The 26,950-nt window shown below is 38.9% G+C and overlaps 1 protein-coding gene across 1 annotated transcript in view; it reads right to left on the reverse strand.

Annotated features, from left to right (window-relative positions):
* The window catches only part of LOC150077590 (FAS-associated factor 1-like), a 377,947-nt gene that overhangs the window by 35,555 nt on the left and 315,442 nt on the right, over window positions 1-26,950 (reverse strand). The window contains exon 14 of the mRNA XM_090385644.1: window positions 18,063-18,278. Coding sequence (XP_090241770.1) covers window positions 18,063-18,278 — 216 coding nt within the window. The remainder of the gene's footprint in view (window positions 1-18,062; window positions 18,279-26,950) is intronic.

A 26,950-nucleotide genomic window follows, 5' to 3' on the forward strand; every position in this document is an offset into this window, starting at 1 on the left:
CACAATCCAATAAAAGAAAAGAAAAAAATTTGGAGTAAAAAAAATTTACATAAGTCCAAAACACTATATAATATCAAACTTACTTTTTGCATCCAGTTCCTTTGTTACTGCATCATTTTATCCAATCAAATTGGTCAGACAAGAGTGCACCTTTTTCTCCACCAGTTTCTTAGTTATCACAAAATCATCAGTTCCCTGTGAGAATCTGATAAACTTTGAACTTCCCCCACCCCTAAAAAATTCCTCTAGTGTGAACATATATGCTAAATATCTATTCAGTTTATTAGCAATCTGAGCAGGATCACCAACAGTTAAACCAATCATATCTAGTAGACCAATGTGATTCATACCCTTCCTTCTAATGTTTATGTAAAGAAGTCTTTTCTGGTTTTCTTTACATTTTTTGCCAGAGATTTCTCATTTTCTGCCTTAGCTTGTCTAATCTCCTTTGAGACTTGATTGCAGACCAGTTTATATCTACTGTAGGCATTGTATTTCTCTGTATCGCCTTATACTTTGTATGCATCTTGCGTATTTTTCTTTTCTGCCACAAGTCTCATCAGTTATCTGATATCCATTTAGGTCTAAATCTTGAACAGTATTAAGTTTCAGGACGATGCTACACAAGCTTGTAAAATCCCATATGTAGCATGACTTCTATATGAATATTGTGTGAAACTAGACAGGAATATCAGAAACATGATGAGTAACATGACATAGTAAATTACATAGGTGTTTTTATTTTGTCAGTGTTAAAATGAATTCCATTCAGTCTGGTTGTGTGTGTGTGTATCAGCACTCTGTATCTGTTTAAAAATAAAATCATAAAAGAGAAATGATGATGAACCTATCATTGCTGATAGGTTCATCCAATGCTTAGCAGCATTCTAAGCACTCTTTTTCCCTCCATATAAATTTCAATGAACGTAAAGTATCCCAAAAAAAAAATTCTTTTCATATTAAAAATTTCTCTTCATTGAAGTTACATATTGACATTTTGAAGAGTTCTTGGCATTTCTGACTAATAAAATTGCAAAAACAGATAAATCATTGTTTTATTTAATCTCTTATAAGCATAATTCATTTTTTTGTGCTATCAGGATTTATACTGCATAGTTAATCAATGGCTTACAACAGAAAAAAAAAACTTTGCCTTTGCAACAAGTTGTCCTGTTATCACACTACTTTCAAACAAATTTTATTGGCAAAAGTATTTTTTCTCTGTTTGTTTTCATATTTTATTTCAAAGAATAAAATACCACTAGTACTCAATAAGGGATCAGAAAATCATGAAAGAAGCTTTCATAGTAGTGTCTTATCTTTTAAATAAATGGTAAATTAGCCATTTGTTTCAAAGTAGCTCAATACCAGGCAACTTGTTAAAAAGCAGTTCTTGTTTTGGTTTTTAGATGCATTAGCAAATTAACATAGTACCATATTGTGCCATTGTGTATTATGTCTGCAGAAGCATGTTCAGGTCCTTCTGCATGTTGCTGTTGTTATTTTGGTTTTTAGGAGCATTAGCAACTAAGGCCATATTGCTCCGGGGATATGCGGTGGTCATTCCCTGACGTTTTCGCATCCTCCGTATTTGGTGGTCACGGGCTCTGCATGTTGCATGGGCCGGGAAACCTGAAGCAACTCACTGGGGGAAAACTCTACCTTCTCCAGTTGAAATTAGCAAACCATGGCCTCAGGCTGTAATTTGAATTTGTGGCTCCTAGTCCTGGAATTATTTTTACCAGTGAAAATTCTACTTACATTCATTTTACTAATCCCTCTCAGAGGCTTATAAACCTCAATCAGGTCACTTGGTTGACAAGTTCTGTAGTCCACATAATTGGAGACTTTCATCATACAGTCGTCCTTTTGCTGATGTCACCATTCTAGTTGCCCAATTTTTGGACCCTTTCAAGAAGCTCAATATCTTTTTTTCAGATGAGGTCTCCATACTTAAACACAACATTCCAATGTTTGTTTGTTATTTGGAGCATTAGCAACTAAGGCCATATTGCTCCGGGGATAGGCGGTGGTCATTCCCTGACCTTTCCGCATCCTAAGTATTTGGTAGTCACGGGCTCAAACCCCGGTCTAATCAAGAAGCGTGCGCTACGCACTGCTGCTCCTGCCCACCTGGCTACGGAGGCGCCATTCCAATGTGGTCTTACAATTGCCTTATATAGTGCGATTATGACCTCCTTATCTCTACAGGATAATGTTCGATGAATCATCGATAATACACCAACTTTCCTGGCTGCCTGTTTACACTGTTCAGAAAACTTCATATCTGCCTGTATTGTAACTCCCAAACCCCTTTCCTCCTCCACTGTTTTTAATTCTTCCCCCATCAAGTGCATAATTTATTTGTGGGTTGCTATACTCCAAGTGTAAGACCTTGCATTTAGCAGCATTAAAACATAGCTACCATTTCTCTGACCAAAGTTGGGAGATTGCATCCATTTTACTGAAACCAGTTTTCAATCCATACTGTTTTTTAGTCCATGTTCTTATATTGATGGTGAGGCATTAGTTGAAAGAGGAGGTGCTTAAAAAGCTTCCCAAAGTCTAATAAGAGAGCAATTGGGGATCTTTCCCAACTCCGTGTTTTTACTCTCTATAGAATACTATACTGTGCATAAAGCCAGGGTGTGTGTGTGTGTGTGTGTGTGTGTGTGTGTGTGTGTGTGTGTGTGTGTGTGTGTGTGTTTTTTGTGAAGTATTAGTGTGGATTGTGTTGTTCCTCTGTCCACTTAAACTGGGGGCCTGTGAAGAGCCACTAACACCCCAGTTTCCGTCACCGCCCCGGGGACTTGGGCCAGGACACATTAGGAGAGAAGAAAAGCATTGGCGGGGTGAACCCTGGGGTAGACTAGGCATCCAAGGAGATCCAAAAAAATTATTGGAAAGGAGAAAAAAATGGGAAATAGGAAGCGTATGGGATAAAAGGGGTAGAGAACAGAGGGGGCAGTAGTTGAGGCACTCACCTGATTTAAAAGGGGAGAAAGTAAAGGAAACCCTAGTACAGGACATCCATCCTGGGAGGGTGGGAGTTGAAATTGGGTGGTGGGTGACCCACAAGGCAAAAGGGGTAGGGGCCACACAGGGTGGGGAAGGAGCCTCAACCACCCCAGGTGGTAGGAATAAAAGAACATAGGGTAAGAGGTTCCTATGGTGGAGCATTCTTTTTTGCAGCTCTTTCCCACACTGGCCTGGGGATTACCCTAATGGCTAGTGTCAGCACTAGCCATTAGGGTAATTAGCATGGTGTGCCTAATGGCATTTGGCACACCATGCAAACTAGGAAAACCATGCAAACTAGGATTTTACTTTTTATAGTTTTTTCTTACACTTTCTATTTTCTTTTATATGTTAGATTAGATATCGATCAGTGCGTTTCAACAGGTGTGTCTTTTACGTAGAAAAGATTTGACTTACTCAGTCATACTTCTACATATTACATGGAAACGCATGTGTGGGGGTTGGCGAGCAGGGGACGGTTTGTTTGTTTTTGTTTGTTTGTTTGTTTTTTTTTTTTTTAGGAGCATTAGCAACTAAGGCCATATTGCTCCGGGGATATGGGGTGGTCATTCCCTGACCTTTCCGCATCCTCCGTATTTGGTGGTGACGGGCTCAAACCCCGGTCTAATCAAGAAGCGTGTACTATGCACTGCTGCTCCTGCCCACCTGGCTACGGAGGCGCCACAGGGGACGGAGCCCCCTAGTTTTCATTAATTTATTTTGAAAAAAATTTGGTGAACAAAAAATTTATTCCCACATGTACCACCTTGAAAAATATCCGGCAGGCACCCATGATGGTGTCGTTTCTTGTATTCTCCCTATTTTGTGAATTACTCTGATCATGTGGTCGCCCAGGAGTATAAACAGAAAATTCATTCATAAAATCACTACAAAGTTGGCAATGCAGTGCACACATAAAGCAAATCAATGCACACTTCTCTATTCAGTGGTGCACATTCATTGATTACTGACTGCAAAAATCTAAGGCAAAAAAAAAAAAAAAAAAAAAAGGCGTGAGGACAAGAAAAATAAATTTTTGAAATTCGTATTTCATCTTTCTCTAATATGTAAATGATCCATCAATGAGTTTTCATTAATAAAAAAAAAAAAAAATACTGACACCAGAGTAACAAAATTACAGATAGTTCTGTGTCAATTTGTAACAAAATGCAAAGAATAGTAACAAATCTACACAAAAGAGTAACATTAGTATCAAAATGTTACTCATTGCTGTAGAGTAACATTAGTATCAAAATTGGACGTTTGATGATTGCAGACATCATGGATCATTCAAAATTTGTGAATGGTTCATCATGTAAGCTAGCAAAAACTGGAATACTATATTTACTTACATTTTCAGCCTTTCTTATCACAGGTTAGAAAAGAATGGTTGTAATGGTAATGGGTGAATTTTTTTCATGCAAATCACTACACTTGAAAATTTAGAATCACAGAATAGTGCATGATTTTTGATAAGAGAAGCAGAACTTTCTTTCTTTGCCAATAAAGCAAAATGAAAATATCTGATTGGCTAAAATTTTTTGTTTTGTTTTCCATTTCCCCAGTTTCTCCTTCAAAGTAACTTTGAAACAAATTTTCCCACCACAAGCGAAAACAGAACAGATAAAATGGTTATAAAATGTATTAAAAGTGACAAAGACCAGTATTGCTGGCTGTATAGAAAGAAGCAATAGACAAGGGTAGAATGTTGTTGTGAAAATGACAAATGAACCCCAAAACCATAAATGTAATGAAACAGCATGCTTTGGAGTGACATGTTGGACAGTCAACTTGTGTGATCAAAACCCACTAATTTTTGGTTGACTGAAGTAGACTTACTATCGCTTGTCATTGTTCAGTCTGCTCTCCGAACACCATGGGAGAAATGCTAATTACACGAAGGGTTCCTCCCAATGCACCTATCACTTGCAGAATGTCATCGACATACACGAGGATCAAAGGATCGGCAATTTAGATGTGTCTCTGGTTAGAATAGTAGTAACTCATTCATAGTCCTTGTAGTTTTTCATTTCAGATAAACAAAAAGGGAAGAAAAAAAGCCAAATCGAAGGCACTAAAATGACAACACTAGCCATAGCTAGACTGTTATGTGACAAATTTGTGTATTGTAAAATAAAAACATACTGCCCTCCGACAACAGTGTGCACGCACGCACACAAAATGTAAAATAAATTCAACACTAGAATAAAATCAGATGTGATGTATACCTATATTTGGCACTGGTTTTGCTGAATATTTCATAATTTTTCTCTTATTTGCTACTATAAGTGTGGCACAGTGAAAACAATACTCGGATGGACAGCCGCTGTGCTGATAAGAATGTTACATTTAATTTTAAAAAATGCTCTCTTATTAATGAAATTCATTAATTGTCTTGAGAAATGAATCTGCCTTCCAAATTTCATGGGCCCCTTTCAAGCTCGGGCCTAAATGCAGCTGCATTGGCATAGTTACACAACTGAACAAAATCACTGGTTTTTCTGGAGATTGTCTTTCAGATTGAGTTCGTGGTTATTTCTTCTGTTATGGCTTGGATCCATAATCATATTTTAACTTAAGGGCTCTCTTCGCTTTCAGATACACGGCATGAGGCAACTCTGATGAGTAGTCAGATTGCAACTTAATTTTTTTTTTTTTTTTTTTTGGAACAGATGGTTGGTTGGTCCTTATTTGGACACTCCTTGTATTTATGGCCATGCTGTGTGCAGTGTCCACAGGTGTCCTTTCTCTTTCCGTAAGTAGGTACATGTAGTATGGCTGAACTTGAGGCACTTAACAAACTTTGAGGTTGGAAAGTGCTCTCTCTGAATTTATGACTGATCCAGCCAACATAAACACGATCTTCGGATTTAAGGCATTCCAGGCCCTGGGAGACATTTCTATTACACAGTTGCATGAAGAATTCAATCTGAATTTGGTGGAGTATCTGGGCAAAAGCTCCTTTGGGAAAGCTTGCTTGTCTAGTACATTTTCGAGATTGCATTGGTAAATTTCTTGTGTCGGGATTGTCTTGTCCACACCAAAGAGGACCATAAAGGGGCCTTTGCTTTCAGGACAATTGATAGTTCCCCATGATAGTTTAAGCTTCCTCCCTAGTAATGGTCTCTGCGATAATGCTGGGTTTCTTATCTTGCATATACTTTTTTATATGGATTTTTTTTCATTTGTGACATGAGTTTCTTCATCACTTCTTTAACAGTTTCACTAGTATGATGTTTATTGTCATCCGTAGGTCAAATGATGACTAAGTTCAGCTCCTTGATCAGGGTTTTCTTTGGAATGGTAGCGGTTTGGATGGTTTCCAACGGAGTCTCCTCAGTACATTAAAGTATGAGTGGGGATGCTGTGGCATTTTGTTTCCCATTCACTCATTCATAAGTAAGCCAATCCGGGCCTGGCAGCATTTGTTGTCAACATGCAGGTTTAACACTATGGTTTCTATTTTAGACCATATATTAATCTTGTTTGTGGAAGCAGATGTGAACCAGTTTGCCTGCTGTGAGACAAAGTCCTCTAGCTCAGTCCATATGAACATAACTTCAGACAGGGATACCATTTGGGAATATCAAATATAAGAGTAGGAGACCAGCAGAATTACTTAGCAAGTACAGGTCACTGTTGAAAAAAAGCCGTGAATTAGGGTTGAATTTGAAAGTGTCTGCAATTCTGCCCAGACACGATAGGAGGGAGTATATGATGAGAGCCTTGTCGATCAATTCGGCCCTGGAGGGATTGTGCAAGGCTCAAGGGGTAGAATTTTTTTCAGCCTGGACTGTACTTGTTAACAGGAGAGATTGCTTCTACAGGGATGGGATACACTTAAATAGAAAGAGTGCAAGAATTTTTGCTGATGCTGTCGAGGCAGTGTTAGGTGGGTCGGAAAACTGCTAGTTGGGTGGGATACAAGGACTAATAGATTAACAGTAGCCACTGGCAGAGGTGGAAGTGATTCTTGCACTGCTTCTATTGAAATGAGCAGAAGCCTGAAAAACAAGATGCAGGATATTTCAGAGACTGCTGGGAGTCACGGTACAAGTAAACACATGGGTTGTGTTAGGGTAGCTAAGAATAGAAACAGGTGCATATATACCTGCGTGTACACCAATGCTAGGAGTTTGGTAAATAAATTTAATGAATTTGAGGTATTGCTCAAAACATCAAAGGCAGATATTGTTGGGATATCAGAGACGTGGTGTCACACAGATATAAGGAATGCGGAACTGGAATTTGGGGAATACAATGTGTATAGAAAGGATAGACAGGACAGGAGGGGAGGAGGGGTTATGCTATTAGTTAAGAAACACAAAGTCCAAGGAAGTGAAGCCAGTCGACATCGATGGACAGGGCAGTGTCGAGTTAGTTTGGTGTGACATAAGCATAGGGAAATCAAAATTGAGAGTAGGAGTGTGCTATAGGCCTAATGACTCTGATGAGTATAATAAGATATTGTACAGGGAAATAGAGTGGGCCAGTAAATCAGAGAGTGTTATAATGGGGGATTTTAATTTCCCAGATATTGACTGGAATTTGTGGATTGGTCACTCGCACACTAGCTAGGCTTTTGTGGATTTATTGGATGATTGTTTTCTACATCAGCATGTTCGTGAGGCAACAAGAGGGAGCAATACTCTTGATCTGATTATCAGTAGTGATTCTTCATGCATTAAGAATCTGCAGATAAATGAACCACTAGGTGGCAGTGATCACAGTGTGTTGAAGTGGGATTTACTCAAGGAGGTAACTACCATCAGAGGTAAAGGGAAGGGTTTTTGTTTTCATAAAGGCGACTATGATGGTCTGAGACAGTATTTAAATTCTATACAGTGGGACCAACTGATGATGTTACCAACAGCAAACTCAAAATGGGAAGCATTCAAGGAACTAATCTTGGAGGCTACCAGGCTTTACATACCAACTAAGAAATATTGTTCAAGGTTTAGGCCTAAATGGTTGTCAGATGAATTAATGAGACATGTGGCAGAGAAGAAAAATGCATGGGATACATACAAATTAATGGGTGACATGGAAGCCTATGATAGATATAAGTTGGTCTGTAACCAAGTCACAAAGGAAATTAGGTTGGTTGGTTGATGTATTGTTTAATGGCACAAGGGCTGCTAAGGCCATATTGTGCCTGATTCTATTCGATAGTGCAATTTACAATTAAAATCTGTAAAATAATCCCGTCTACTTTAAGAAATAAAAGAACTCAGCCAGATTTGCATTGTCTCCAATCAGATGGGGTAATGTCAAAGGTTCTTGCAGATGTGAAAGCGATTTGAAAATTTTGTTTCGATAATTATTATAATGATTGCAGTCTATTAGAATATGCTTCACTGTAAGTGCAGTCTGACAATATGTACAAATAGGCGGATCTTCCCCCATGAGCAGATAAATATGGGTTAGATGGTTTGTGACTTGGTCTGTAACCAAGTCACAAAGGAGATTAGGTTGGTTGGTTGATGTATTGTTTAATGGCACAAGGGCTGCTAAGGCCATATTGTGCCTGATTCTATTCGATAGTGCAATTTACAATTAAAATCTGTAAAATAATCCCGTCTGCTTTAAGAAATAAAAGAACTCAGCCAGATTTGCATTGTCTCCAATCAGATGGGGTAATGTCAAAGGTTCTTGCAGATGTGAAAGCGATTTGAAAATTTTGTTTCGATAATTATTATAATGATTGCAGTCTATTAGAATATGCTTCACTGTAAGTGCAGTCTGACAATATGTACAAATAGGCGGATCTTCCCCCATGAGCAGATAAATATGGGTTAGATGCGTGTGCCCAATACGCGTCCTAGCCAGGATCACCTCCTCTTGCCTATTTGATCGCATACTTGATGGCCACAACTTAGGTTCCTGTTTAAATTGAAGCAGTTTATTTCCACACTGAGCCTGCCAGATTTGCAACCATTGCTCTTCACACACGTTTTTTATGACTGATTTGTAATCTGCATATGGCACTTGGTAGTTAGGAGATCTTGCAGTGATTGGATGTTTAGCGGCTTGATCTGCATATTCATTTCCTTTGATGCCTACATGACCCGGTATCCAACAGAAACGGACTGATTGGTTTGCAGCTCGTAACGCAATTATCTGTGATCTAATTTGCTTCAAGATGGGGTGGATTGGTTTGGATGGATTTTTCAATGATTTTATTGCACTCAGAGAATCAGAGTAGATCATAATTTGCTTACTAGACAGATTAATAACATGATCCAGAGATATTTTAATTGCCCACAGTTCAGCAGAGTAGATGCTGCATTCCTTTGGAAGGGACACAGAAGTAGAAAAGATAGAAGAAACTGCTGCTGTGCCCACTGTCGTACTTGTTTTCGAGCCATCGGTATATATTTGAAGATACCGAGAATTTTCTGCTACATGTGCAGCATGGAGTTTCCTGATGGTGAGGTCTGCTGCTTGCTTTTTCCCCCATTGTTGGAATGAGAAGTCACAAACTGGTGTATAATCAGACCACGGAGGGTCGTGATTGCTCATTTCCTGAAAGACATTACCCATGTCTAGATTCCAACTTTGTGTTAACTGTAGCAACCTTATCCCAATAGGCTTGTTTTCGTTAGGTTTGTTTTGATAAAATGTGGTCCACTGGGGCTCAAATAAGTATGGCCAGATAGGATGAAAAGGAAGACTCCGTATTTTTGCTGCATAGTTCAGGATCAACATTTTCCTCCGAAGATGGAGTGGAGGTTCGTGTGCATCTATATATAGACTCTGTACAGGGGATGTTCTGAATGCTCCTAAAGCAGTTCTTAGGGCACTGTGATGGATAGTGTCTAGCCGAGTTAGTGCACTCTTCCTGGCAGAGTCATAGATTGGAGCTCCGTAATCCAAGCGAGATCGGATTAATACCCGATATAGCCGAAGCAGAGTGTATCGGTCAGCACCCCACGTCAATGAAGATAGTACTCGGAGGATATTAATTTTTTCAAGCAAATGGTTCTCAGATATGTGATGTGTTGTAAGAAGTTTAATTTATTGTCCAGGATTAGACCAAGAAATCTGATACTATTGGAAAGAGGTATGGTGGTATTTGTAAGATGTAGCTCAGGCTCAGGGTGGATCTTACGTTTTTTACAGAAATGAATACAGTTTGATTTTTGTGCTGATAAGCGGTAGCCATTGCGAGACATCCACAGCTCGATTTTGTTAATTGAGATTTGAAGCTGTCTCTCAATAGAATTCATAGTTTTTCCTTGGCACGAAATCATGAGGTCATCTGCATAGTGATATAATTCTACTGTGCTTGGAATATCATGGATGATTTTGTTTATTCTTATTAAAAATAGAGTTGGACTCAAGATAGACCCTTGAGGGACCCCTTCCTCCTGTATATGAATTCTAGAAAGAGTATTTAGATGACTAACCTGAAAGGTTCTCCCCTGGAGAAAGCTCTGAATAAACAGAGGAAGCCTCCCTCGTAGACCAAAGGTGTAAAGGTCACGCAGAATACCGAAACGCCATGTTGTATCAAAGGCCTTTTCTAAATCAAAACTTACCATAATGAGGTGGTCATTTCTGACAAAAGCGTTTCTGATGTTGGATTCTGCTTTGGTCATCATATCTAATGCAGATCTATTTTGCCGAAAACCGTACTGATTTTTATGTAAGATGTTATGTGACTCAAGAAACCAGGTGAGGCGCTTCAGAACCATTTTCTCCAGTGTTTTCCCCAAACAACTAGTTAAGGAAATTGGATGATAATTTCCTGGATTAGAGAGGTCTTTCCCTGGTTTAGGGATGGCTAATACAAGTGAATGTTTCCAAGAGCTAGGATAAATATGTTCTTCAAAAATTCTGTTGAAAAATATTAAAAGAATTTGCAAAGCAGTATCATTCAAGTGTTTTAGCATAATATAAAATATACCATCAGGGCCAGCTGCACTATTGGGTGCTCTGTTAAGAGCATCCGTTAACTCGGATATAGTAAAAGGCTGATTATATGGAAGAGACAGACCGGTGTTGAAATTTAACTTATACCTTTCTGCTACCACTTTAATTTGTTGGAATGAAGCATCATATGAATTTGCTGCTGAGATTTTTGCAAAGGCTTCAGCCAAAGCATTTGCTATGTCTTTGGAGGAAGACAGTTCCTGTCCATTACAGATCAATATTGGAGAGGATGACAATGGATATTTGCCATTCAGATTTTGGATTTTCCTCCAGATTAATCTAGTATCGGTGTTTTTGGTGATAGTGGAAGCGAACTGTATCCAGGAATCTTTTTTGGCTTTCCTTCTTATTTGTCGTGCTTTAGCATTTAATTTCTTGTAATTTATAAGGTTTATAATAGTGGGATGCTTGCGGAAGATATTCCAAGCTTTGTTCTTTTCTTTTTTTGCTCTATTACATTCATCATTCCACCAGTAGTTTTTGCACCTGCGTGGATGAGTCGACGACTGAGGAACAGCTTTGTTTGCTGCTGCTAGTATCCGTTTAGTAATATGGTCATTAGCTTCATCTATTGACTGGTTCAGAATGAAGCTTTTATCTAAAACTGTATTTAAGGAAAATTTTTCCCAGTTTGCCTTTGTAAATTTCCATCTTCTGCGAGTTTCCGGATAGGTGGTGGTAGTTTGGAATTTGCAAGTAATTGGAAGATGATCACTATTGTGGGGATTATCCAATACAGCCCAATGTATACTTGGGTACAGAGCCGGGGAGCAGATAGATAGATCTATGGCTGAAGTATTTCCTGAAGGAAAATGAACATGAGTATGTGCACCGGTGTGCAGCAGAGTTAGATTTTGTTTGTCCAGTAATGCTTCTATTAGCTGCCCTCTTTTATCCATATGGAGACTTCCCCATAATGGGTGGTGTCCATTAAAATCACCCATCAGACAAAAAGGAGGTGGTATCTGGGCAAGGAGCTCATCAAAGTCTCTGAGTACATACGTTTGGTTCGGCGGAAGATAAATAGAAATAAGAGATAAAGATATTCCAATTTCTATTCTTACAGCAACAACTTCTAAATTGGTTTTTAAAGGGATTTGTCTAGATGGAATAGTAACGGATACCAAAGCCGCAACACCTCCATGGGCTGCAGTTGCTGCATTCCTGTCACGCCTGTACAAAACATATTTCTTTATTGAGGGGGTCACTTGTGGTGTTAAAAATGTTTCCTGTAAACAAATGCCTGCTGGATTGAAATCTCGGATTAGGTCATAAAGTTCATCTGTATTAGTACGTAGTCCTCGACAGTTCCATTGTAAAATGCACTTCATTATTTAGTTTTAGTGGTAGGATGATCCGGTTGCCTTTTAGAGGCAGTAGGCTTATTGCAATCTATTTTAATTTTATCTTTTTTCGGAAAGGTAGGCCGTCCAGTGTCCATATCTTCTTCGGCATGAATTTCTAATATAGGTTCTTGTTCAGTTTTGTCATCTGTATCCATTTCTGCAGTATTAATTTGGGTTTTAGTAGAAGATTCGGCTTGTGTCATCCTGGTCTCACTTTGGGACTTAATGCCACTAGTAGTTGGGATGGAGATTGGAGTATTGCAAGTCTGGTCTCTGTTGTTTTGCTTCAAGGATGGCTGAGGAACTGAAAGCTGAGCTCTGGCCCATTCAGCAAGTGATATGTTCGGTGGGACTGAATCATTGGTTTGCGTAGCAATTGAACGGTATTTCTTTGTAACATCTGCATATGTACGTGCAGGAGTATCTTTCAGTATTTGTCGTCGCGCTTCCTGATATGTCACTTTATTTTCAACTTTAAATTTCTGTATTTTTTTCCCAACTTTCCATAACTCACAATTTCTAGAATATGCAGGATGTTCTTCCCTGCAGTTAGGGCAAACTGGAGATGTAGCAGTACAGTCTGTTTGAGTGTGATCCTGGGATCCACATTTTGGGCATATTGTGTTACCTCGACATGTTGCCTGAGAGTGTCCGAACTTTTGACATTTATAACACCATATTGGATTTGGTATATACGGGCGGATATGGCAATTTAAATAACCAGCTTTTACAGTATTTGGTAAGTTTGGAGTATTGAATGTGAGAATTACACTGCGGGTTGGAATGAGATTGCCATCTCTACGAGTCAAAATTCTCTTCGCTTGTATGACCTTTTGATCTTTAAGTTCTTGTACAAGCTCCTCTTCTGTTACATTCAATAGATCCCACTCGGAGATAACACCTTTGGAACTATTTAGGGTTGAGTGGGGAGATATTTTAACAGGGATACCACCAAATGTTGTCATCTTTAACAATAATTCTGAGTGTTTCGACTGTGTAGTTTCCACAAGCAAATCCCCTGACTGCAGCCTTTTGACCATTTTAGGTGATCCAGCAGCATTTTCTAGAAATCTCTGTATAATAAATGGAGAGAGTTTACTCACTGGTTGACTAGTTAAGGAATGGATAATCAGGAAACTTGGATACTCAGTTTGATGATTATCTATTTTTAAGCGCTTATGTTGCGCACTACCTTCTTCAGAGTTATACCAATCTTTAGTATTTGAGCTTGAAGGCTCTAAGGCTGGATATTTTCTTTATCCATGTCGGCTCCTTTTCGCCCTGGGGGATTAGCTTTTCCACCCAGGTTACCGGCCCCGCCACGGGGAGGCAGGAGCAGTGCCGCTTGTGGCCAAGCGTAGGAGTTAGTACAGTTAGTATATACAATAAATAAAGAAAAAGGTACTTTCCTTTTTCTGGCTCTCTTTCTATACTTTTAAAAAGTAGAGCTAAATAAACAGAGAGTCTTATGAATGAAATGAAACAAGGAAAAACTCAGTCGCTTTAGAAAGTCGCAGTACTATTTAGCACAGAAAATCGCTTGGCCTCAAGAAACGCTTGGCACTCGGGGCCAAAGGAGATTAGGCAGGCAAAGGCAGACTACGAAAAATCCTTGGCAAAGGATGCAAAGAAAAACAGAAAAGAGTTCTTTACATACTTGAACTTGAGAAGGAAAGGGATGAATCAGATTGGTCCACTGGATATTGATGGTTCAACAGTTGAGGATCCTGCTCAGGTGGCTAACAATCTAAACGAGTATTTTGCATCTACATTCACGCATGAGGAGTTATTCAGGAAGGAGAATGATGTAGGTAAAGTAAACATTGGCAGTGAGATGGATGATTTTGTAATAACTGAGCGGAAAGTGGAGGAGAGATTGTTGAGGATAAACATAAAAAGGGCACCTGGGGTGGATGGGATCTATCCAGTTATATTAAAGGAGGCAGCAAAGGAAGTAAGCAAACCCCTAGCCATAATTATTAGAACTTCTTTGGACTCAGGGAGGTACCCATAGACTGGAGATGTGCAAATGTAACCCCAATTCACAAAGGAGGATCAAAGGCTGACACAAGTAATTATAGACCTGTTAGTTTAACTTCTGTTCCAGGTAAATTAATGGAGGCACTGGTTGAAGAAGCACTGCAGGATGATCTAGGCAAGAATTCAGTTATAGCTCAGATGCAGCATGGTTTTGTTAAGGGCAGGTCTTGCCTGACCAATTTGATTGGATACTATGATGTAGTCACAAAAGAACTGGTTGCAGGGAATAACTTTGATATCATATATTTGGATCTTACAAAGGCTTTTGATACTGTTGCACATGGAAGACTGCTGCACAAATTGGAGCAGTGTGGCATTGGAGGCAAATTGCTGCTATGGATAAGGGGATGGTTGAGTGACAGAAGACAGAGAGTGGTAATCAATGGACACTGCTCAACGTGGACTAATGTTATTAGTGGAGTTCCTCAGGATTCAGTGTTGGGTCCGTTGTTGTTTTCGGTGTTTATGAATGATATTGATGATGGGATATCAAGTTTAATGTCCAAGTTTGCAGATGATACAAAGGTTGGCAGGGTTGTTAAGGACACTACTGATGCTATGCTGCTGCAACAGGATCTGGAAAGGTTGAACAGATGGGCTGAGAGGTGGCAAATGAAGTTTAACATTGACAAATGTAAAGTACTACATATGGGAAACAGTAACCCCAGAGCAACATATCAACTCTGCGGTACTACACTGACAGTGGTGGAGAATGAAAAGGATCTGGGGGTAATTGTGCAGGCAGATATGAAGTTCTCTGAGCAGTGCAGACGAGCTGCAAGAGTAGCTCATGGTGTCTTGTCAATGATATACAGGAATTTTTCTAGCAGGGATAAGGAGGTGATTATTCCCTTGTATAAGGCAATGGTTAGGCCACATCTTGAGTACTGTATACAGGTCTGGAGGCCTCATTTCAAGAAGGATGTAGAGCTGTTGGAACGGATACAGAGAAGGGCAACAAGATTAGTGAATGGAACAAAGGGTTGCTCTTACGAAGAAAGGCTTAAGTTTTGCAATTACAGAGTCTGGAGACTAGGCACCGGCGAGGTGATCTGATAGAGGTGTATAAGGCTTTGAATGGTTTGAGCATACTCAATGCCAATGGGATTCTTCATCTTGCTCAAAATAATCACCTCAGAGGGCATAAATTCAAATTGAGGAAGGACGGATGTCGGATAGATGTGCGGAAATTTGCCTTTGGCCAGCGGGTGGTTGGTTGGTGGAACCGACTTCCATCACTTGTTGAAGTTGATAGCCTAAACAAATTTAAGGCTCAACTGGACAGATATTTTGAACAAACGGAGGGGTGAAATTGGAGTGGTGTGTGTTTTTTTTTTTTTTTTTGGCTGATGCTGAATAAGCGCTTGCTTTCTTGCATCATATGCCTCTACTAATGCTAAATGCCAAAGTTCCTCAACTGTGTGGGATGGCTTAAGAGTCTCCCCATCATGCACAGTAATTTCCTCCGCTACTCATGGGAGGGTGCAAGGTGACTCAGGAACAGTATGTGGTTGTGTTCTAGTGTGCCACTTGTTTGAGGTTGTGGATTACATATTGTAGTTCTCATCTGTGTGGAGGGTAGACTAGCTCTATTTATAGCATCCATGAGTTCTCTCTCTGCACTGCTTCATGGTCACTAACTGACATGTAGAATTTGGACCGTTGAGGTCAGTCTGGGCAATTCAGATGGCACCACTTTGGTTTGAAAGAGCCACTCTGAACAAGCAGAGCGAAGAAAAGACAGTCCCTGTAGGCAGATTGTCAGCAAGAAGAAATTCAGCGAAGAGTTGGGCTAAAAGTTTTTCAGTGGGGAGGCAGTCTGGTTGAAAATAGCCCGGACTATTTCAAGAGTAAGGTTATTCAGTGATGGCAAACAATGGCGACACTTATATCCATGCCCAAATAATAAGTTGAGATTTGAAGTACCTGTCAAAATTATATAGGTTCAAAGCAACACGCACTAATTTCCATTGTCAATCATACTGATGAAGATATATCAGGCTTAATGTCCAAGTTTGCAAACAATACAAAGGTTGACAGGGCTGTAAATAATAGTACACTACTGAAACATATGTAGAAAAGTTGAGCAGATGTGCTGAGAGGTGGAAACTGAAGTTTAACATTCACACACGCAAATTATTGCATATAGGTAGCAGTAACCCCAGGGCAACATACCAACTGTGCAGTACTACACTCAGGGTGATGTAGAATGAAAAAGATCTTGGGGTAATTCTGGAGTCAAATATGAAGTCTTGTCAATGATATACAGGAATTTTGCTAGCAGGGATAAGGAGGTGATTATCGCCTTGTACAAGGCAATGATCAGGGCACACCTTGAGTACTGTATGCAGGTCTGAAGGCCTCATTTTAGAAAGGATGTAGAGCTGCTGGAAAGAGTACAGAGAAGCACAACAAGATTGGTCAGTGGTCCCGGTAGCCACCACATACATCCCCTACTATCCGGGCCTTACTGAGCATCTGGCGAGAATTTTACGGGGTTATAAGACACGCTGTGTGCAGCTTCCTGGGCAGAGACTGTGCAGAGTGGTGTCCCAGGTTAAAGACCGTATACCGAAAGATCTCAGTAGTGGAGTTGTTTACAGAATAGAATGCCCGGATTGTGAGGGAAACAAAACGACGGCTCAGGGATCGTCTGGGGGAACATTTAAATGCTATAAGAACCACTGAGTATAATAAGTCTGCTGTGGCCGAACATTTTTGGGAGAAGCAGCACCAAATCTCCCCGGAGGATGCTATTATTATGGATCATGCACATGGATACTGGGAGCGTAAATGGCTCGAAGGTTTACAGATTGGCTCATCCAGTAAGAATACTATGAATAGAGACAGAGGTATGCATATTCATCCTATTTTCGAAGCAATTGTATTAAGGTCAGATGAACAATTTTGTTTGCCACGTACCCAAGCCATTTCCGCTTCCGCCCATGTGCCGATAGAACCACGTGGAGAAATACCACGTGTGGACCTACCGTGAGCCTGCTATATAAAGAGATGTTGCAAGAAGTCTTATCACTGTTGAGGAAGGGAGCTGATGCTGTCGAAAGCTTCAGGTTTTTAGCGCTTTTAACTTTTATATTTTAGCATATTTTATAGTAAATGATTTTATTTTATTTCAGCATTCCGTAATATACAACCATCAGTTTATTGTAAATTTTTTTTTTTTTTTTTTATATTATTTGTATAAACTTCAGTTACAGTAAAATAAAAATAAAAAATAAAAAAATTTATTTAATGGTCGGCGTATGAGTTTATTTATTCCTAGACATGGATTTTCCCGACCTCAGAGGCCTCTTTCAGGAGAAGAATGTTGTATCATAATTGGTTCATGAAGGCAAGAAAATTTAGTAATTACATCACAGATTAGAGGAACTTTTCTGTGGTTTGCTTTGTAATAAATTAGTGTCCAAAGTAGATATAAATATTTTTCGTAGGGAAATGCAGGATTGCTTGCCCTGCAAACAAACAGACCAACTTTTGAAACCCAAGCTGTTTTCAAATGTAATATACAAACAAATATCTTATGGGATTAGTTGGCTAATGCAATACAGCTGTTGCCTGATGTCCCATAAAAAGTCTGACTCAAAAAAAACCTAGAAAAATGAACTCAGAGAAAGGACATTTAAAATAAACTTCCATTAAATGCATTATTTTTAACAAATTTATCCCAGTTGGAGAATGCTATAAATATATAAAATATCATACATCTCTTCTTGGCCAACTGGCTAGAACTTTATATTCTTCTGGTGGGAAACCTTGAGATGCTACATACATAAGGAGAATACTAAGAGGACTAGATGCTTTGAATCGCCTGGTCTTTATTTCACCTGTAGGCAGACGAATACGAATGTGACTAATTGGATCTGAGCACATTTCTGGAGGTTCTGATGGTAGCTGTTCTTCTAGTGAACGACAAATAGCCTGCAATAAACAAGATATTTCTTTAACATGTTGAGAAGGTAAAATCAGTTGCATCTTTATAATGTGTGAATACGTGATGGGCAGCAATTAAGTAACAGAAGATATATATATATATATATATATATTTTTTATCAATCTGTAGAAACAACTGAAACACACTTATCTCACTAACCAAACTGAGACCAGTCAGTGATATGCAAGCCACTGCATCTCAATTAAGAGAGGTTTGATGCTTAGCAGTTTCAGATCAAATATGCATGCAAAAAGTATTTTTAAATTCTTAGTCATTTTTAATTCTTCTTAAATTAAAAATTAATATTATTACTTACTATGTATTACTTACTGAGTAATATGCATTTATTTAATTTTAATTCTTTGGGAGAGAGAGAATTAATGTAGAGCAGGGATTCACGAAGTGCGGCCTGCAGGTATCTGCAGCCTGCGACCTTTTTGTAAACACTTCCTAATTCATTTCACAAATATAAGTGGTCTCAATTCTAATCTCAACGACGTCCATTTCCACTTGAAGTCTGCCAAACCCCATGTACTTTTTCTGACAGAATCTCAGTTATAGGTTGATTCAACTACTGCTCATGATTCCTTTTTACCACTGTGTGATTCCTTTTGCCTCAAAGGTGGTACTTGTGCATATGTCCATTCTGATATTCCCTGTCAGAGACTTGGCAATTTGGAATCTCCTCTCTTTGATCTTCTCTGGCTTAAAATCTCTCTACCTCATTGTGTCAAATACATCTGTTGTCTCTACCATTCTCCCAACTCCACTAATCACTTGGAGCTCTTTGACTTCCTCTCTTTGCAACTTGACTTTCTCCAGTTCAACTTTCCTAACAGTGAGGTAATTTTCCTTGGTGATTTTAGTGTTCACAACTCCAGCTGGCTTCCGTTTTCTAGTCAAACCGACCCAGCAGGTCGAGATGCTGAGGCTTTTGCAATTATTAATGACCTAGCACAGATTGTTCATTTACCTACAAGAATACCGGACAATCCTAATCATATAGCCAATACGCTTGATCTTTTTCTCACAAACAACCATTCTAAGTACACAGTCGAAGTGAGAGGTCCTTTAGGCACTTCAGACCACAACTTGGTGATTGTCTCTTCTCCACTGGAACCTTTATCTCATGGCTATTCCCAACCTCGTGTTGTTTGGCATTACAAGAATGCAAAATGGGATGACCTGCGAGACTTCTTTTCTTCTTTTCCGTGGTCAAATTACTGTTTCAAAACTTCTGATGTCAACATTTGCTCAGATCGTGTCAGTGAAATTATTCTTGCAGGAATGGAATCCTTTATCCCACACTCCACTTTAAAATCTCGTCATTTAAATAAACCTTGGTTTTCTAATAAATGTGCTAAGGCTGTTCAAGAGAAGAATGTTGCATATCGTAATTGGCTTGTTTCTAATTCTTCAGTTTCATTTTCTGCCTACACCAAAGCTCGCAACAATTGTAAAGCAGTTATTAATTAGTCCAAACTAGAGTTTGAACAGGCTAAGAGTAGAAAACTTGCTTCTACTGGTAACTTGGTTACCAGTAGAAGCAAGTGTTCGTCAGACTGTTTGGTAATGGTAACCTAATGGTAACCAAGCATTCTGGTCTCTTGCCAAAGCTATTGGCCGCAACTTTTCCCCGTCTCTGCTCCCACATCTGTCCAAACCAGATGGTTCTGTTGTCACTTCAGCCAAGGATAAAGCTGACCTGCTAGCATCCCATTTTTCTTCCAGCTCATGTATTAATGATCTTGGTAAAACACCTCCCACCATTCCCAACATGCTCCATTCAATGCCTCCTGTGGTCTTCCATCAAAAGGATATCAGAAGGATTTTGATGAATCTCGATGCTAAGAAAGCTCCAGGTCCTGATGGTATTTCTCCACTTGTTCTCAAAACCTGTGCTCCTTAACTTACTCCTATTCTTTGCCGCCTTTTTACACTTTCTTATTCCAAAGGTGTTTTTCCTTCTGCTTGGAAATTTGCTCATATCCAGCCAGTTCCTAAAAAGGGTGACAAATCCCTCCCATCCAATTATCGTCCCATTGCAATTACTTCTATTCTTTCTAAAGTAAGGGAGAAATCAATTAACCGCCAACTCTTAAACTACCTAGAAACCTTCTGTCTGATCAACGATCGCCAGTATGGATTCCGTCAGTGTCGATCCACTGGTGATATTCTGGCTTATGTTACCCATTTATGGACTAATTCAATGGAAAGGTTTGGTGAAACACATCTCAAAAGGCTTTTGATCGTGTTTGGCATAAAGGTCTTCTAAACAAGCTTCCATCTTATGGTTTGCCAACCGTTTTTAGTAATTGGTTATCCAGTTTTCTCTCTGATCGCTCACCGAGGGTGATGGTAGATGGCTCTCTGTCTTCTAGCTTCTCCACTAATGCCGGTGTCCCCCAAGGTTGAGTTCTTTCCCCCCACTCTTTTCCTCTTGCATATTAATGACCTTCTTCCATTGACTGGAAATCCTATCCATAGTTTTGCCGATGATAGCACACTGCATTCCACTTTCCATTTTGAGAAACCTTGTCCTGCTAACTCAGCTTCAACTTCTCGAAAATCTGCTACCAATTCCTTAAATGCCGATCTTCAGGTAATTCTCCAGTGGGGCAAAGACAACTTAGTTGATTTCAACCCTTCTAAAACTCAGTCTTTTCTTATATCTCGCAAAAAGGATTCTTCTGGTCCTATGCTTATCTTTATTGACACTCTGATTTCTAGGCAAAATGATATATCTGCTTTGGGGATTACCCTGACTTCTAATCTCTCTCTCTCTCTCTCTCTCTCTCTCTCTCTCGGTGTTACTTTTCTTCCAAACAGCTGCTCACTCTGTATAAATTGCAAATCCGCCCTGCCATGGAATATTGTTCCCACATCTGGGGTGGTGTCACCAAAATCTCTCTCAGGCTTCTTGATTCCATTCAGAAGAGGGCAGTTAGGTTAATTAATGATTCATCTCTAAAAGAGTCTCTCCACTCGCTGTCTCATAGACGTACTGTTTCTGCTGCATGCCTCTTCTACAGATACTTCCATGGGCACTGTTCTTCTGAATTGGCTTCTATAATTCCCGCCCTTTCTTTCAAAACAGTCCGAACACGTGCCGCCACCAGCCAACATCTATTTACTGTCCAACTTCAAAATCACAGAACCAACTTTTCATCTTCCTCGTTTATTCATTCAACTGCCGTTTTCTGGAACAACCTTCCTTCATACGTATTTCCTGAAAACTACAATCTACAGAAGTTCAAGTCCAATGTCAACAAATATCTTTTTTCGTCTTCTCAACCTCCAACCCGAGCACGGTACTATGTACTATAGGTTCTAATGCCTCTCGTGTTTGGGGTTCACATAAAAAAAAAAAAAAAAAAAAACAGCCCATGGCTGTTTTTATGATGTGTATAAATGTGAAGAAAATCTTTGTTCAAATTTCATAGAATCATAGATTTGTGTACCAAATACAGTGGAAACTGGTTAATACAAAATGAGTAGGACTTTCACATAACATTTTCTGTTAACCAAATTTCGTGGTAAAATTTTTGATTATTGATTCCAGGTATGGAGAAAAACAAAGGAAATGGGCATATAGGTGGGGACTGTTTTGCAGAAAATAATTAGTTGACCAAAGTACAGTAATACCCCGAAGTTACGCGATAGGTGGGTCCGACGAAAATCGCGTAAGTCGAATTCGCGTAAGTCGGGGTACAACTTTGCATATAAATACATATAAATTTTGCTTAATTGGGACCAAGGACTAACAAAAACACTAGTTTAGAAGAAAAATATTAATAAAATTGCAGTTCTTTATACATATTAATACAAAATATGTATTAAAAAAACAAATGACTTACGTTAAAAAGTTATTTCGATGTCGATGGATCTAACAAATTCGTCTGACGACACAGCGCGTTCTTTTTTTCACGCAGAATTTCTTCGTAGCAAGCTAATAATTTTTTTTATTCCTTGCTTTGTAGCTATAACGCGTTCTTCGTTGGAGTCTATGTTTTCTAAAATTTTTAAGCCCTTTACAATTGAGCCCTTTTCAATTTTCAACCTCTCAAGTTCGCAATTGTCATGTGCTTTTCGCCGTTGCTTCATTTAGGCCTGTAGCACGTGCAATATCACATGGTCTTTCATTTCGCTCAAAGCGTTTCACAATTTCATATTTTTTCTCTATCGACAGAGGCGGACTGGCCATAAGCCTTACCGGGGAAACCTCGGTGGGCCAGTGTGATTTTGGCCATAAACCATAGTATGAGGCCACTATAAATTTTCCCGGGTAAGAATTTTTGATCCAGTCCGCCTCTGTTTATCGATAATTGCTTTTCTTTTTCTCTCTGAATCTGCAGTGTCTTCACCAGGACGCTTCCTTTTCACACCTTTTAATTAAGTATTTTACTCATTTTTAGGGAATAAAGCACAATTACAAAACGAGGAGGCACGCTTGATACGCATAAACAAAGCTGTGCGCATGTAGCAACTGAATAAACAACACCATAAAGGCAGAGATACACTATTAACACCTCACATTTCTAGGGGTTACTACCATAAAACAATAAAAATCCAGTTGCGTTTCTGCTAGTGAAATCTGTTATAAACTGGTAGTAAACTCGATCTAATTGCATTTGCGATTATACCAATAGCTGAAATTGTGTTGGTTTTTACGTTATTATGGTGAAATGTGTTTCCCCTTCACTGATATAAAAAACATAAAAGCAGCAAAGTTGAATTTTGTTCATCTTTCGCTCTCATTCTCCGCCGTCGCACCGTATATTGATAACATATGAAAAACGACCTTGAAGATAGTGGGCGGCAGCGTTGCCAAACGAAAAAATCAAGAACTGCGTAACTCCGAGTTCGCGTAAGTTGGGGTATTACTGTACTGCAAAATCCCAACTACCACAGTCGCGATATATATATATATATATATATATATATATATATATATATATATATATATATATATATATATATATATATACAGGTGTCCCAGGCAAAACCTGTACACAGTCCATTCCTTTTTGAGAATGACCTTTAAATCCATCAGATGCATTGGCTGCTGAGATGATCCCACAGATTGTCAATGGGATTCATGTCTGATGACAGAGCAAACCATGGAAGATTCTACTTATCACTGGAACTCCCTGCACACCATTCCTGCATAATTTTCACCTCCTATGCTGTGGCATATCATTTTGGAGCAGTCCTCCAACATCTCGGTACAAGTTAGCATTATGGCATATAGTAAAAAATTATGGAAATCCTAACATCTCGAAACTTTATTAGAGATGTTGGGCAGACAATTTGTGTAGTCGAGACCCACAAATTTTCGCAAAGTCAGACAAATGCTAACTTATTGTGATTTTCCCTTGTAGAGGATCTGTGTTCTCATTTTAAATTTAAAATCAATGGTGTGAATTTAAACCAAATAGGATAGTGTAGGCTATTAAGAAGTATTTTGGAATATTAAATTTTAGAAATTTTATATTTTAAGTCAGAAATTCTCTTACCCAAGATTTATTCAGAAATGGCTGCATCCAGGTAAGATGTAATTAGAAGAGTGTTGAAATGAAATAAACCTAGTAAGAGGACAAAGGCATAAAAGCAAGCTTTGATCCTAAATCCATGCATGGGGAAATAATTAGAAGTATAAAGGGAGATGAACTCCTGAAGCTTGATAGGGCTTTTCATTTATACCATCTTCAAAGGCCATATTTATAGCCCAGGCACATTCCATTGCTATATTTCAAAAGTGGGATGGGGGTGATGTTTGAGTAGGGAAAGAAAGGAAGAGAAGTAGGATAGAAGGAAAATTCCTGCCCCCTCTTATTACACTAATAGTTTGGGAATTTTAAAAATTTAGAGATTTAGAACAGCTTAAAGGTTTTTTTTTTTTTTTTGGAAAGAGAGATATGAAAGTTTCCACTCGGATACCCGGGTGCGTGACTACCTGTCCACATTAGTAGAGGCTCTGGATGAGAGGAGGGAGGGAGGGATTGTTATGTTTTGTTATTAAATTTGAACTTAGAGGATATTTTTTTTAGGTCCCATTCCTCTGAAATTATTGGTCTATGGATATTTATTAATCATTGACATAGATAGACCAATAATAATTTCTGGGGAATAGGACCTAAAACGAATATCTTATAAGTTGGGATTTAATAACAAAACATAACAATCCCTCCTCCAACCAGGACCTCTACTAATGTGGATGGGTAGTCCCGCACCCATGTGTGTGAAAGACATGAAAGTGGAAACATTCATATCTGTCTCCAAAAAAAAACAAAAAAAAAACAACCTTTAAGTTGTTCTAAACCTCTAAATTTTTCAAATTCACAAACTATTAGTGTAATATGAGGGGGCAGGAATTGTCCTTTTGCCTACTCAAACACCCCCACCACGCTTTTGAAATATGGCAATGGAACTTGCCCAGGCTATAAATAGTCTTCAACACGTGTTCACTCCCCTTTGAAGATGGTATAACACAAATTCAAGGAAATATGCAAATCTGCTGGAAAAGGTGTAGCAAAGAGCAATATGCTCAATTAAAAATGAAAGTTGACAAAAATGTGTGTGTGTGTGTGTGTGTGTGTGTGTGTGTGTGTGTGTGTGTGTGTGTGTGTGTGTGTGTGTGTGTGTGTGTGTGTGAGAGAGAGAGAGAGAGAGAGAAAGAGAGAGAGAGATGTAGTCTGCAAAGTTTCAAGACTAGACGTCTGCACGAGGCATTAAGCTACTGAAAGGCTTGAAACTTTTTTCTTTCACAAGTGGAATATACTACCAGACAAGCATTTAAATTGAGGAAGTACAGTTGTACGATGGATATATAAGGAAATTCTCTTTTAACCAAAGGACTATTAACTGTTGGAATAAATTACTGCCTGTTTTCTAGAACAGGCGTAGGCAACCTCCAGCTAGTGAAGGTGTGTAATACAGCCCCCAGTCGTTTTCAAAATAAATACAATAAATGGCCCACTGAAACATCATGAAATTATGTTATTGTACTTTTTATTATATTTGCTGTTATTAAATTGTTTTTAATAACAACAAAAGCAGCAGTGTTGCCAAACAGTAAGAAAGTATAGCTTCTGGTGGCACTGCTAAGCAGGCATAGACTTGCATGCAGTCAGTAGTGGTTCCTGGACTCTTGGCTCTGCAGTATGTGATTGCAGTGCAAGTGTATCATGTGTTTCAACAGCAAATTATAGTAGAGTAAATAAATTTCATGAATTTGAAGTGCTGGTCAAGACATCAAAGGCAGATATGGTTGGGATATCATAGACGTGGTGTCACACAAATTTTAGGAATGCAGAATTGGAATTACGGGAGAAAAATGTGTACAGAAAGGATAGGAAGGGAGGAGGAGTTATGCTATTAATTAAGAAATCATAAAATCTAAGGAAGTGCATCCAATTGACATAGATGAACAGTGCAATGTTGAGTGAGTTTGCTGTGACATAAGCACTAGGAAAGCAAAAATGAGAGTAGGAGTGTGTTACAGACCTAATGACTCTAATGTGTACAATGAACAATTGTACAAAGAAATAGAATGGGCCAGTAAATTAGATTGTGTTATAATGGGAGATTTTAACTTCCCAAATATTGACTGGAACTTGTGGGGTGGTCATTCACACACTAGAAAGACTTTTGTGGATTAAAGAGTTCCCAACCTCCCCATAGGTCACACATGCAGTGGCTCAATACAGTCTAATGTACCCTATAAGTTGGATGTGTTCTGCAGCAGCATGTTTGAGGGGCAACCAGAGAGTGTAATGGTCTTGATAGGATGCCATAGCTGAGTGGGTGAAAAAGTACACGTGCCTTGAGCGACTGAGGTTCAAGCCCATGACTGCTAAATATGGTGCTGTTTCTTGTATTCTGTCTATCTTGTGAACTCATCTGACCGTTTGGTCATCCCAGAGTATAAACAGAAAGTTTATTTATCTGGTTATCAGCAGTCTGGTTATTTGTGCATTAAGAATTTGAAGATACACGAACCACTAAGTGGCAGTGATCACAATGTACTGATGTGGGATTTACTTAAAGATATAATTACCATCAGGGGTAAAGGGAAGGGTTTTTTGCTTCTGTAAAGGTGACTAGAGTGGTCTCAGACAGTTTTAAATTCTGTACAGTGGGACCAACTGATGATTACCAACAGCAAATTCTAAGTATGAAGCATTCAAGGAACTAATCCTAAAAGCTAAATTTTGACAATTAAGCTTTTCATACCCATTAAGAAATATTGTCCAAGGTTTAGGCCTAAATGGAAATCAGATGAACTAATGAGACTCATGGCAGAGAAGAAAAATGCATGGGATGGATATAAATTATCAGGCAAATTATCCCACAAGCCTATGGCAGATATAAACTAGTCTGTAATCAAGTCACAAAGAAGATTACAGAAGCAAAGGCAGATTACGAAAAATCTTTGGCAAAGGATGATAAGGAAAACTGTTGATGATTCTGCTCAGATAGCTGATAATCTGAATAAGTATTTAAAATCTATATCCACATATGAGGAGTTATTAAGGGAGAAAACTTGCAAAGTTTATCAACCTGTAATAAGGTGCTTAATGATTTTGTAATACCTGAGAGCAAAGTGGAGGAAAAATTGTTGAAGTTAAGCATAAGAAAGAACACCTGGGGTGGATGG

This window comes from Mastigoproctus giganteus, chromosome 12 (genome assembly GCF_048544385.1).
Source record: "Mastigoproctus giganteus isolate SK-2022 chromosome 12, ASM4854438v1, whole genome shotgun sequence".
NCBI classification, from domain to species: Eukaryota; Metazoa; Arthropoda; class Arachnida; order Uropygi; family Thelyphonidae; genus Mastigoproctus; species Mastigoproctus giganteus.